At 45.9% G+C, this 13,678-nt stretch overlaps 1 protein-coding gene across 1 annotated transcript in view; it reads right to left on the bottom strand.

The window, feature by feature from the left end:
• CDR2L (cerebellar degeneration related protein 2 like) overlaps positions 1-13,678 on the bottom strand; it is an 88,419-nt gene that overhangs the window by 56,354 nt on the left and 18,387 nt on the right. The window contains exon 3 of the mRNA XM_068263956.1: positions 572-684. Coding sequence (XP_068120057.1) covers positions 572-684 — 113 coding nt within the window. The remainder of the gene's footprint in view (positions 1-571; positions 685-13,678) is intronic.

Raw genomic sequence — 13,678 nt, 5'->3', positions numbered from 1 at the left:
TTCCAGGATTATAACCGGTTCAAAACTGCATTCAAATTTTGCACTTAGACCTCACTGTAATTTCTGCATCACAGTTATATATTGCACAGTATAAACCCCCCTTCAGAGTGTCACCCACCAGATCCTTTAGGTCTAAATGACCAAGCAACGCCTCCAGGGTGTATGCCCCCCCCCCCCCCCCCGTCGCCTCTCTGGCAAGTTAGCTTCTTCCTATGTCTCCCCGTCCAGTTGCCATCTGGTGAAGATCAAGATCCGTTCCACCTCCTGCAGTTTCTCATGTGGTGTACATCACATGAGACATTGCAGGAAGTGGAGAGGAGACATTGTTGGAAGAGGTGGGATGGATCTTGACCTTCACCCAACGGCCAGAGGCGTTGTTTAGTCGTTTAGACCTAAGGATCTGGTGAGTGACACCCTGAAGGGGCGTTCATATTGTGCAATATATAACTGTGATGAGTTTGTCTATTGGCTCTATATTGTGTTTTTTTTTATTAAACCTAGTGGGATTATTAACATATAAGGAAGCAATAGAAAAGAATAGTGCTAATCTCTAACAGCATTCTCCAGGTACCTCAATCTCCTGAACCTGCTCTTCATTGCTAAGGTACATCTGCTGCAGGGAGACTTCCAATTCCTTGTTGCGCTCCAAGAGTGACTTGCCCAATTCTGCAGCCAAGTGAAGATCTGCAATGGAGGGGGGAGAATAGGTGGGTCATTTAAAAACTCTATTTATATGTCAAAACTACATGTAAAAATTAACAGCTGGTTTGAAATTTTGCAAAATAGTTGCAAACATTGTGGGTGTCAGTTAAAATACACACACACACACACACACACACACACACACACACACACACACACACACACACTTTTTAATGATTGTATGTGTCCCTACTGCTTAAAGTGAAGCGGTCATGTGACATTCATTTTGCTCCTCCACCCCTCAACCTCGTTCAAAAACTGCTCCTCCGTACACCTCCTCCTGTCTGTAATTATCAAAAGCATTATGTCAAATTACACTGCCAGGCTGTTCATTTACTTTTGTGCCATCTCTGCTCCAGTGTGAGAAAGGCAAACAGCAAAAACTGCCTTTGAAACTTAACTAGTAGTCAAGATGCACATTTCTCTTACCTCTGCAAAAACCTGCCAACAGCCCTTAAAGAGAACCCGAGGTGGGTTTGAAGAATATTATCTGCATACAGAGGCTGGATCTACCTATACAGCCCAGCCTCTGTTGCTATCCCAAACCCCCTAAGGTCCCCCTGCACTCTGAAATCCCTCATAAATCACAGCCACGTTGCTGACAAACAGCTTGTCAGAGCTGGCTGTGTTTATCTCTATAGTGTCAGTCTGCTGCTCTCCCCGCCTCCTGCAGAACTCCAGTCCCCGCCTGCATATCTTCCCTCTGTGCTGATTTAAGGGAAGGGACGGGGGCAGGGACCGGAGCTATGCAGGAGGCGGGGGAGCAGCTGAGACTGACACTACAGATGTAAACACAGCCTCACAGCACGGCTGTGATTTATGAGGGATTGCAGAGTGCAGGGGGACCTTAGTGGGGTTTGGGATAGCAACAGAGGCTGGGCTGTATAGGCAGATCCAGCCTCTGTATGCAGATAACATTCTTTAAACATACCTCGGGTTCTCTTTAAGCTTATTATTGGAAACACGCAAACAAATTATGTGGTGCTGTACAAAGTAAGAAACAAACATGGGATTCAAAACAATACAGACAGGTGTACACCAATGTACAAAATACAGAATTGGTACAGAATACAGAGTTGGTAATTACAGTGACAAAAATAACATGATTAATAAAAATCTATAACAAATTTCAGGGTAGTGTGCACTATTCATACCTAGAGGCAGTGTGTTTTTAGGTTATCTAGTAAGGAGTACAACGTGGCCAGAGTTCAAAAAGGGAATGGCCTAAGTTAGAGCGTATGCTTGTCAGAAAAAGTAAGTTTTGAGGGAGCATTTAAAGATTTCAAAGGTTGGAGACTGGCGGATGTGTTGTAGAAGGGCATTCAGAGAGGTGAAGCACATGCAAAATCTTGTATATGTGAAGAGGTGATTCTAGAAGAGGACAAAAGAAGGTCCTGTGCAGATCTGAGATTGCAGTTGGTATCTTGAAAATAGTGAGGAGATGTACAGAGATTGTAAAGAGCATTGTAGGTTAGGGTTAAGAGTTTGAAAGGGATCCTGCGGTCGATGGGTAGCCAATGAATAGGGATGGCCCTGCTTAGGAGAACTCATGGAGAAGCATGTGATCTAATGATAGATTTGTAAGGTCCCGATTTGCTGTGATGACTTCCTGGTTTAACACATGATCAGGACCAGCAAATCAGAACCTTACAAATCTATCGGCTGATGAAACTGATCACATGCTTCTCCATGAGTTCTCCTAAGCAAGGCCATCCCTACCAATGAAAAGCTTGATAGAGGGGAGCAGCAGTGGAAGAGTGAGAATATGAATGAGTTGAGCAGCTTAGTTGAGTACCATTAGGAGAGGTGCCAGTCCAAAAAGCAGTACATTACAATAGTCCAGATGAGATATTATAAGAGCACTAGCAAACTTAAAGCGGAATATAACCCTGCATTTCAACTTTGCTCTAAAACATTATTTACAGTATATTATATGCAACCCGCATTTTTTTTTTTTACTAGACCAGCATTGGAAGGGTTACACAGAGCTTTAAAATTCCTGGAGATTTCTGCAGAAGCATCCAAAGCTGACATACTGTAGATACATTTTGTTTACATAAATGTATCTAAGTGTTGAATGTGACTCACTCTCTCTCACTGAGAAGGAGCTGGAGGACAGCCAAAGAGTGTGTAACATTTCTCAATAGATACATTTGACTAAATAGAATGTAACAATCTGAACTTCTGCATATCTCTCCACTGAACTTTAAACCTCTGTTTAACCCTTCCAATGCTGGTCTAGTAAAAAAAAAAATGTTTTTTGCATATAATATGCTGTAAATAATGTTTTAGAGCAAAGTTGAAATGCAGGGTTATATTCCGCTTTAAGCCTGTTTAAAAACGGGCTCTAGGTCTGTGTTTCTCGCCGCATGCGCGCCGGCAACCCAATACTAACCTGCACCTTCACATATCTCAATTGATCCAGAGGATGGCAAAAAAGGGTAGCTCCTAGCTCCCTTCCATCTCTATACAGCAGCCCACAGAGTACTGTCTTGTTTCCTGACAGTTTTGGGCATACCAAGGGTAGGAACCACGCCTGCAACCACCATGATGCGCAAGCGGAAAAATAGTGGTAAGCCATGTAAACTTACGGAGTTCTTTTACATTGCGGATACTTCTGTCCCCAAACACATCATTGTAGGGAGCACCCACAGAGAGACAGTGGGCAGCTCTCTCTCTTCATGACCTGGCCACAGGGACTCAGCCCAATAACATTAGCGGTAGCTCCATGCCCAGCACGCCCAAATATTGGAGCCAATCCAAATGAAAGTAGAGAATGGAGCATAGGAGCATGGAGCAGTTGGCTGATGGTGTAATGGTTAAGGGCTCTGCCTCTGACACAGGAGACCAGGGTTCGAAATCTCGGCTCTGCCTGTTCAGTAAGCCAGCACCTATTCAGTAGGAGACCTTTGGCAAGTCTCCCTTACACTGCTCCTGCCAATAGAGCGCGCCCTAGTGGCTGCTGCTCTGCTCTGGCGCTTTGAGTTCGCAAGGAGAAAAGCGCAATATAAATGTTATTTGTCTTTGTCTATTTGTCATATAACGGAGCAAGCAGGTGATGCCTAAGCAGCTCATTCGGACCAGCCTCCTGCCCCTCTGGCAGTCTTCCCTGCTACTGAACACGCAGTATCACGAGCTTTCTTCAAGGATTTCATGGTCTCCTTTGGATAGGCATTGGATACTAACATCAGAACCCTGCCTGACTAATATTACAGTTATTCTGCAGCCACTAATGCCAGTGTCACCCATATTGAAACCAAACTCACTGATGTTATAGGAGGCTCACAACAAGCTTGTGGTTGCTCATAAAGAGCTTGTAGAGGAAGTGTAAAAGTAGATGTCTGAACAGAGACAACAACAAAAGGATAAAAATTAAAACAATTATGTTGTTTTTGGTCAACAATTAGCTTTATTTCAATACTCCATGAGGAGAATGAGTCACACAGGTGCTTGGCGTGTTTTGGTTGCTCTTAGATTTGCCTGATGAAGCAGGATTGCACATGCAAAATATGTTGCATAGTAGAGTATTCAAATAAAGCTAATGGTTGAACAAAATCAACAGAATAGAATCTACTTTTGAGGAGGCAAGTCCACCACTACCTACCTTTTAATTTTTTTTGTAGCAATTTTATCCTTTTGTTGGCACCTCTGTTCAAACATACAGTCCAGTTTACTCTTTGTGGAGGGGTGGCCCTCTTCTTTTTCGGTCTACAGAGAGCGACTTCTTAACCAGAGTGGGGTTAGGTTTAAAGAGAGCCCGAGATGGGGACATACATTTTTCTTTTCTTTTTTTAACTATGCTACCTCCGCCACTCCTGTAGCCCGCAAATCTGTACTTTCATTTTCATGACCGCTTGATTCACAATGCCGGAAGGAGAGCGAGATGCTTTCTCAGTGTGCAGGGAGGCCTGCAAGAACGCCCCCAGGGAGTCTCTCTCCTCCTTTACCCTTGAGATTATTCGGGGGGTTATAGTGAGTCGGTGGGGGGGGTAGATACAGAGGCATGTCATGAGGCAGGGAACATGCATCCGTGTCCCATCTGCCCCTCTCCTCCTTCCCTGCCACACTGCATCGGTTTCTCTTTAATCTCCGCATCTGCTCCATCAGTGGTTGCCTGAGTGGTAGCCTGAGTTGTGTATTAAATGTATTCACTAAAAATGTTGACTATTTACTTCTTACAAACTACTCTATTGGGGGGCTCTTGGCTTCCCTTTTTGTGTCTTGTAGAGGAAGTGAAATGGTTATAAAGGATAAAATAACTGACGCAGAGGACAGGAACAAATTAAACAATGTTAAAATCAGAGACCTCCCTGAATCTATATCTAACGAAGGCCTCAAACTTTATGTTCTCAACATGATTAAAGTGGTCCTACCCCTACCTAACTTGTCATTGATTGGGCACACCCTCTGCTGATAAAATCCCCAGCGATGCCATTACTTTTTTGCATTCTTTCATGTTAAGGAAGCTTTCAAGTCAGCCACACAGAAAGGCCAAAAAAACTCTGGTCCATACTAAGTACAATATCTATATGCAAATATATCTCAAGCTACCCTTCAAGTTCTATGCTCATCATAGATTCCAAAAACGTTTGCCCTGGGAGCAAAACAACTATCCTATTGCTGGGGCTTCGGCTTCCCAATGAAGCTTTTAAATAATGTAGAACAGCGAGGAGAACGCCAGCGCATACCACTAAGCACTTGTCTTGGATGCAGGGCATGCATTTTTCAGTCTGGCAGAGGCGGTGTATGCCTGTGCGATTAACCATTCAATTGCAGCATGTGTTTAGGGATGCGCAGCCTTTCCCCCCCCCCCACTTTCTTAACTTTTAAATTATGTGCATAGATTTATTTATTTTTATTTATTTATTGTATTTGTAAAGCGCCAACATATTACGCAGCGCTGGACAGTTTAGGTTACAGACAATATTTAGGGTGACATACAGCAATACAGGAAAACAAGAAAAAACAGATCACGCAGCACAAGGTAACGCTTAATCAGTCACTGGATGGGAGCATGGAGATTAGGCAAGTTAGGTTCACTCAACTGCACAGTATGGGTGCACAGTAATGGAGGTGCTTGATCAGGTAGGACACAAAAGGAGGAGGACCCTGCCCGAAGGCTTACAATCTAGAGGGAGAGGTAGGGACACGAAAGGTAGGGGACCAGAGTTCAGCTGCGGATTTAGAGCACTTATGAGGGGTAGTAGGCCAGAGTGAAAAGGTGAGTTTTGAGGGCCTTCTTGAAGAAGATGTTGAAAGAGGGGGCTGCCCTAATAGGTGGAGGTAGGGAGTTCCATAGTGTTGGTGCAGCTCTTGAGAAGTCCTGGAGGCATGCATGGGACTGGGTGATGCAGGGGGCAGTCAGGCGAAGTTCATTGGAGGAGCGGCTAGGTGTGTACCTCTGAGTGATCTCAGAAATGTAGGTTGGACAGGTTTTGTGGACAGATTTGTAAGTCAGGCACAGTTTCTGGAAACTGATTCTGGACTGGATAGGAAGCAAGTGGAGGGATTCAGAGGGGAGCCGCCGTGGTAGAGCGATAGGAGGAGTGGATAATTTTGGCTGCCGCATTCACGATGGACTGCAGCGGGGCAATTTGGGTCATAGGGAGACCAGACAGAAGGGCATTGCAGTAGTCAAGGCGGAAAATTATGAGGGCATGGATGAGGAGTTTGGTGGTGGCAGAGGTTAGGAAAGGGTGGATCTTGCAGATGTTACGGAGATGGAAGTTACAGGACTTTGTGAGGTTTTGGATATAGGGAGTGAAGGCGAGTGCGGAGTCCAGGGTGACACCCAGACAGCGAGCTTGAGAGGTAGGGCGAATGGTAGTGCGGTTAACAGTGACATGCACAGGGAGGTTTAGGCATGGCCGGGGTGAGAAGATCATAAATTCCGTTTTGTCTAGATTTAGTTTCAGGAACCTAGCGGACATCCAGGAGGAGATGGCTGATAGGCAGGAGGAGACCTTGTCCATAGTAGTGGTGGATAGGTCAGGGGTGTGGAGGTAGATCTGGGTGTCATCTGCATACAGATGATAGTTAAAACCCATGGAGGAGATAACCTTGCCAATGGGGGATGTGTATAGGGAGAACAGTAGGGGGCCAAGGACCGAGCCTTGGGGGACTCCCGCCGAGAGGTGGTTAGGGGTGGATGAGGACTCATTGAAGGAGGTTGTGAAGGAGCGGTTGGAGAGGTAGGATGAAAACCAGGTCAGGGCAAGGTTGTGAATGCCCATGGACTGGAGGGACTGGAGGAGTAGGGGATGGTCTACTGTGTCAAAAGCTGCTGAAAGGTCAAGGAGGAGGAAAATGGAGTATTTACCATCAGCTTTAGCTAAGGCAAGGTCATTGACCACTTTGGTGAGAGCTGTTTCGGTTGAGTGGGCAGGCCGAAATCCAGATTGCAGTGGGTCTAGCAGTGAGTTGGCATTGAGGTACTGGGTCAGGCGTTTGTGAACAAGACGCTCAAGGAGTTTTAAGGACAAAGGGGAGGAGGGAGATAGGGCGGTAGTTGGAGGGCAGTGAGGGATCGAGGGAGGGTTTCTTGAGCAGGGGTAGTACAGTGGCTTGTTTGAAGTCTGAGGGGAAGGTGTCTGTGGATAGGGAGAGGTTAAACAGGGTAGTGAGGACTGGGGCCAAATCCATGAAGTGAGCTGGAGTAAATCAGAAGGAATGGGGTCAGGGGGGAGGTAGTGGTATGGGAAGTCTGCAGTAGGTGATTGACTTCCTCAATGGTAGTAGAAGTGAAGGAGGTGAGGAGAGGATAGGGTGGAGGAGAAGCTGGATGGAAGGTGAAGATTTAATATTTCCTGACGGATGGAGACAATTTTGTTGGTGAAGTGGGTGGATAAATCTGTGGCAGAGAGGGAGGGAACTGAGGGTGGGTTTAAGCAGGGAGTAGAAAGTGGCAAAAAGACGCCACGTGTTGGAAGCTTGTGCTCCGATGAGCTTGGTAATGTATTCCTGCTTCGCATCAGCAAGGGCAGTGTGGAACTGCAGCAGGTTAGTCTTGTACTGTAGGAAATTCTAGTTAAGTCGAGTTTTCCTCCATTTCCGTTCAGTGCCGAGTGTTACCCTCCGGAGGTTGCGACTATGGGTAGTGCGACAGGGCTGGGGGCTTGGGGGGTGCCTTCCGTGAGGAGGTTAAAGGTGAGAAGGTGATGGTCTGAGAGTGGGAAGGGTGCGATGTCAAGGTCTGTAATTGTGGTGGATTTAGTGAATATAAGGTTCGAGAGTGTGACCTTGGTTATGGTGAGTAGCCGGGTCGTGACAGAGTTGCTGGCTTCATCGATGGGAATATTGAAATCTCCGAGGATGATGGTGGGGAGGTCAGAGGAGAGGATGTGTGGGAGCCAGGAGGCAAGGTTGTCGAGAAATTGTGGCGTGGATCCCGGAGGGTGGTATAAAACCGTGACAATGGCTAGGAGGGGATTGTAGAGGCGGATAGTGTGGGCCTCGAATGATGTGAATTGTACAGAGGTAGGTGGAGTGAGGACACGGAAGGTGCAGGTCCTTCCGGCTTGAAGGAGGAAGGGACGGCAGTGAGGCTTGGACACGACTAATAGGATGCATGGACTGCTTTGGAGCGCAGGGAGGACGCAAATTTATGGGTAAATAACCCTTTCACCCCCCGCGCTCAGCTGCTAAAATGAAACCTCAGTTGAATCACGAGTAATCAATCGGGATTACTCGTGATTGAGGTCGGAAAGCATCCCTGGATTACAGAGATAATTTTCGGATCAGAGTGATCATGTGTTCTCCCCTTTAACTGGCCCTCTCCTAGCCCACTGCTTCAGGTTGGTTTTTAATTATTCGTTTATATGTTTGATCTTATTCTGTTTTTTTCATCCTTGCTTGACTCAGTTGGAAGCTTTCAGTGCACCTTTATTATTTTTCATGATTAATATGCAGAGATACTGCATGATCGAACCGATTTACGTTTAAACCAAAGCTACAGATCAGTTTTCTTGCTGCATTATGAAACAAATTCTGCTCCCTAAATCAGGAGGTGTCCACACTGCGGTGGATCTAGCACTTGCAAAGAACCTTCAAAAATAAATAAATAAATAAATCTTGGAGCCACCCACTATTTACAATCCACTGCCTTGTCTTCCCTCTGCACCTCCTGCCTCCTAGCTTACTCACCACCCTCTGTACTAGGTTCCAGCCAGGTAGTCTAGATTGCACACTGCCACTGCAGACTGCACCATCTTTGCCTAGATTTGCATTTGCTCCAGTCAGCTCCACACTTCAGTCAGAAACATCTGATTTGCATGCATGTTCAGGGTCTATGGCTAAATGTATTAGAAACAGAGAATCAGCAGGACAGCCGGGCAATGTGCATTGTTTAAAAGGAAATAAATGTCAGCCTCCATATCCCTCTCATCTCAGGTGTGCTTTCAAGTATAAAAGACAAAGCCTGTCATGTCATACTCTGTCTTGATGCAGGATTGGGGTTAAGTTTTGCTTTTGTTCAGTAACCTGTATAATGCAGATGTTACATGTATGAATCAAGAAATATTTCTGGGCCTTAGGGAAGGTTGCCATAGACTGTATTGGTAAATATATGCAATGTGTAACAACACCCAATTTAGTTATGGCCACACCCACTTTTAGCTGCCTGTCAGGGGCCTGCATTTAGTATTTTGCACAGGGGCCCGCTTCTGGCTGTGTCTGCCACTGAATGGGAGTCTCCATGCCGGGTTCCCACCAAACTAGGCCATACTCCCATTATTTACCGCCTTTGGTGCTGCACCCTTTGAGGTAGGCCTGTAATGATTTTTTCTGGTTGCCACTCTGGTAGATCAACATGAGGCAATTGAAGAACCCTGAGAAGGTCTGGAAGGTCCGCCGGAGTCTTCAGGGAGTATTATCTGTCTCCCTTCATGATGAGGACATGAAAGGGGAAATCCCATCTGTATTTCAGGCCATGTTCCGTGAGAAGTTTCAGCAGGGGTTGCAATGCTGGTCTTTGCGCTAGAGTGCTGGGCGCCAGATCCTGGAACAGCAACAGCTTATGGCCCTCAAATTCGATGGCTTCCATTTTCTGTGCTGCCTGCATAATCGCCTCTTTCACACTGTAATGATGAAGCTTATAGATGTCACGTGGCGACTCCTCCGCTTGCGGTCTAGGTCTCAACGTCCTAGGAGCTCTATCCAGCTATAGAACGTTGTCCTCCGGTTTCTTAAGTATACCATTAAAATGGCTATCGGTGTCTCCTCTAGCTGTTGTGCCTCAATGTCTTCCAGTAGGCCCTTCAGACGGCTATTACACCTGCGGCTACACTTTTGCATGTCCTCTAGGTTGGAATAAAGCATTGAATTCACGTTAAGTGTACTTCCTTCAGCCGCTTGGTGTCTGCTTTCATTGCATCTGTGTCATCCTTCAGGGCCCACAGTCTTCCACTGTGTAACTCCACTTACTCTCTCACTACCTGTAATTCCACCCTGGATGTCGTGGTGATGCAGTCTGCTAATTCGGTGAGGTCATCTTTCATCAGTAAGTGGTGTAAGAAGTCTTTTATCATTAAAGTGAATGTTTACCGTTTAAAAAAAAAAAAAAAAAAAGTCAGATACTCACCTAAGGAGAGGGAAGGCTCGGTCCTTATGAGCCTTCCCTCTCCTCTCCCGGTGCCCGGTCCCGCGCAGGGACCGGGCATCGGTCAAATACTGCCACTTCCGCAGCCGAAGTAATGTTTCGGAAGCACTCGGGCTCCCGAGGACGAGGCTGCTCCACAGTACGCATGCGCGAGCGCCCTCTATGACGCACTTGCGTGTACGTAGTATGGAGCGGCCCGTCTTCGGAAGCCCGAGTGCTCCCAAAGACCTCCAAAGTCCCTGAGACGGCGGACGCGAACGGGGGAGCCAGCGCACCACCGAGGGCACCGGGAGAGGAGAGGGAAGGCTCATTAGGACCGAGCCTTCCCTCTCCTTAGGTGAGTATCTGACTTTTTTATTTTTCTAGCGGTACCCATTGGCTTTAAGGAACTTTGTTAGCCTCCACACAGTCAGATTCTTTTGCAGCCTGTCCTGGACTCTAAGGCCTCAATTCATGGAGCATTATCAAACGTTTATCAAACACTTTATCAAACGTTTGATAATTTACCTCATGGGTAAAATCTCATTTTAAATTCACTAAGGTGTTATATATTTATCGAATGTTTTACCGATAAAACCGTTCAACAAATATATCACACCTTAGTGAATTCAAAATTAGATTTTACCCATGAGGTAAATTATCAAACGTTTGATAAAGTGTTTGATAATGCTCCGTGAATTGAGGCCTGTGTGGCGTCAGCCATCTTGAGTGGCATCTGTGTGGCTTCGTTCCTTTTCAGGAACTTAGTAACCTGTTGCTGCCCCGTCAAGGTTCTTGATTGTGGTGATCTGGCTCTGGATCCTTTCTTAGTCCGACCAGACATATTTATTTGGGCAAAGTAAGTTTTCATAGAACAGCCTTGAGCTGCGACTAGGGAGAGGTGGAGAGAGAGCTCTTCAAACTTGCGTCCATACGAGTCCACGGCTAGCTCCGCCTCCTCGATACAGTTAAACTTTTAAACAGACTTGTACAAGCAGAGGACGTAGCACTAGCGTTTAAAGACTTGAAAAAAAGAGAGAGGCAGGCGAAAAGACTTTACAAGGCTTGAACCAATTCACCCTACAAGAGATTAAAAAAATCCTTCCCGACTCCAAAGAGCGATCAGATAATATCCACGAATAAACAATATCGGGAATTAGCTAGTCATTATAGCTATGGATGTCTTTCAATGTAAGGAAATCATCTAAGTCCCCTTAAATGCAGATATAGAATTTGCCATAACTACTTCCTGTGGTAATACATTCCACAGTTTAATTCCTTACTGTAAAGAACCCTTTCCAAAATAAATGGCCAAAACTTTTTTTCCCTAGTCCTTTGCACAAGCCTAGGGACAAAAAGCTCATCTGCCAAACTTTCATATTGTCCTCTGATGTATATTTACATATTAATTAGGTCTCCTCCAAGTTGTCTTTTCTACAAACTAAATAAGCCAAGTTTATCAAACCCTCCTGGGAAGTGAGATCTTCTATCCCTCAAACCAATCTTGTTGCTCTGAAAATGCAATATCCCTCTTGATATATGTGGCCCAGAACTGAATTCCATTTCCAAATGTGGTCTTACAAGTGAGCTAAACAGAGGCATTCCTGAGTTTTCAATTCCCTCACCTATTACCTATTTTTGCAATGCGGCTAAATATTTCTATGTGCGGTTTTTTTTTTAGGAGCTTGTGTTTTTACAATAGAAATATTTGATTGATTCTAGTAGTTAAATAAAATGACAAGAAAAAAAAAAACAAAAAAAAAGCAAATACATTTCTGTGCGTTTTTCATGCGTTCCTATACTTAACAGGCATGAGTTTGTGTTTTTAAAAAAATCGGAACGAAGCAGTGGAAAAGGCTTCCCAAGATTATTTTAAACAGGCTGTACATGTGAATCAGCAAACGCATGCGTTTTGCCAAAATAGCAGCTAATGAAGAAAAAAAAAAAAAATTAATCCACCCCGTGGTCCACACAATGCACCCCTTGGTCTACACAATGCGCCCCAGGCCGCGTAAACATTGCCCAGGCATGCTTTAGACAGATAAAACCAAGATCAACCTCTACCATAATGATGGCAAGAAAAAAGTATGGAGAAGGTGTGGAAATCCTCATTATCCAAAGTCTCCGTCTGTTTCTCATAGCACTTCAGTGACAAAAATAAAGCTGGATGCGCCTGCATACAGATGGGGTGTGCATAAAGGACATCAGCTCAGAAATCTCACAACGAGACCTGGACTCAGGCTTTGTATGTATCTACTAGCAGCTAACTGTTAACGTGGCCTGGCAACACAGTGGCGTAGTGTTTAGCGCTCTCACCTTGCAGCGCTGGGGCCCAGGTTTGAATCCCAGCCAGGTTAACATCTGCGAGGAGTTTGAGGAAAAAGAGGAAAAGACGGACCGGCACAAGATGGCTGACCGGGCTGAGGGTAAGGCTGCATTTCCAATTGTGCGGTGCGAATCGACACGGTAAAAATTTGCATGCGGATGCGAATTTCGCATGCGGGTCTACGCGAATTTTCATGCGAATTCGCATGAAAAATTTGCATTGATGACGATGTATGCGAATTTAAAGGGACTCTGAGCTCTACTTAAAAAGTAAAATAGTACACACCGGGGGCTTCCTTTAGTCCAGCGCTGGTCGGGAGGTCCCACGACGGCGTCCTGGCTCCTCTCCTAGGCCCCGCTCCGGAATGGCTGGACGGCGGCAGCCCGGGCGACACTCGGCTGAGTGTCGGGCTGCTCCTTCCGCGTATGACGCGGCTGACGTCACACGCCGGCCGGCGTGGCAGTACGGCGCATGCGCGATTAAAGCGCGCATGAGCAGTACTGCCACGCCGGCCGCCGTGATGACGCGAGGCGGCCGGCGTGTGACGTCATTCGTGACGTATAGGGAAGGAGAAGCCCCGACACTCGCCAGTGTCGCCCGGGGGCCCGGCCTGTCCGCGCTATGCCAGTCCCTGAGGCGCCAGGTGCTATCTGGACATACTGCTGTTGTGTGCTCCTTCTTGTAATTGCCTGATGAAGCGGGTTTGACCTGCGAAACGCGTTGCAACCTTATTTGGAGTATACCAATAAATGTCCCTTTTGTGAATACACAGTTGTTGTGTCTGCTTGTGGGAGGTGAGTCCACCACTGCCTCCTAAGCAATAATTTTAAAACTTTTAAATATTGTTTTTATCCTTTTGGCGCCTCTGTTCTCTACCATAATACTGGATGAAATGCTTCTTTCGGCTGTCTCCAAACGCACACTCGGCTGGAGGTCGGAAATAAGGTAAACAATGATTTGTCAGAGAAAAATCAGATTTTTCCACTGCTCGAGGGACCAATTCTGGTGGTTTCTACACCACTCTACACACTTTGAAACATTTATCTTTGAGAGCAGAGGTTTTCTAATTGCAGTTC

This window comes from Hyperolius riggenbachi, chromosome 12 (genome assembly GCF_040937935.1).
Source record: "Hyperolius riggenbachi isolate aHypRig1 chromosome 12, aHypRig1.pri, whole genome shotgun sequence".
Classification (NCBI taxonomy): domain Eukaryota; kingdom Metazoa; phylum Chordata; class Amphibia; order Anura; family Hyperoliidae; genus Hyperolius; species Hyperolius riggenbachi.
The sequence above is the reverse complement of the archived record's forward strand: the minus strand, read 5'-3'. Positions and strand labels throughout refer to the sequence as shown.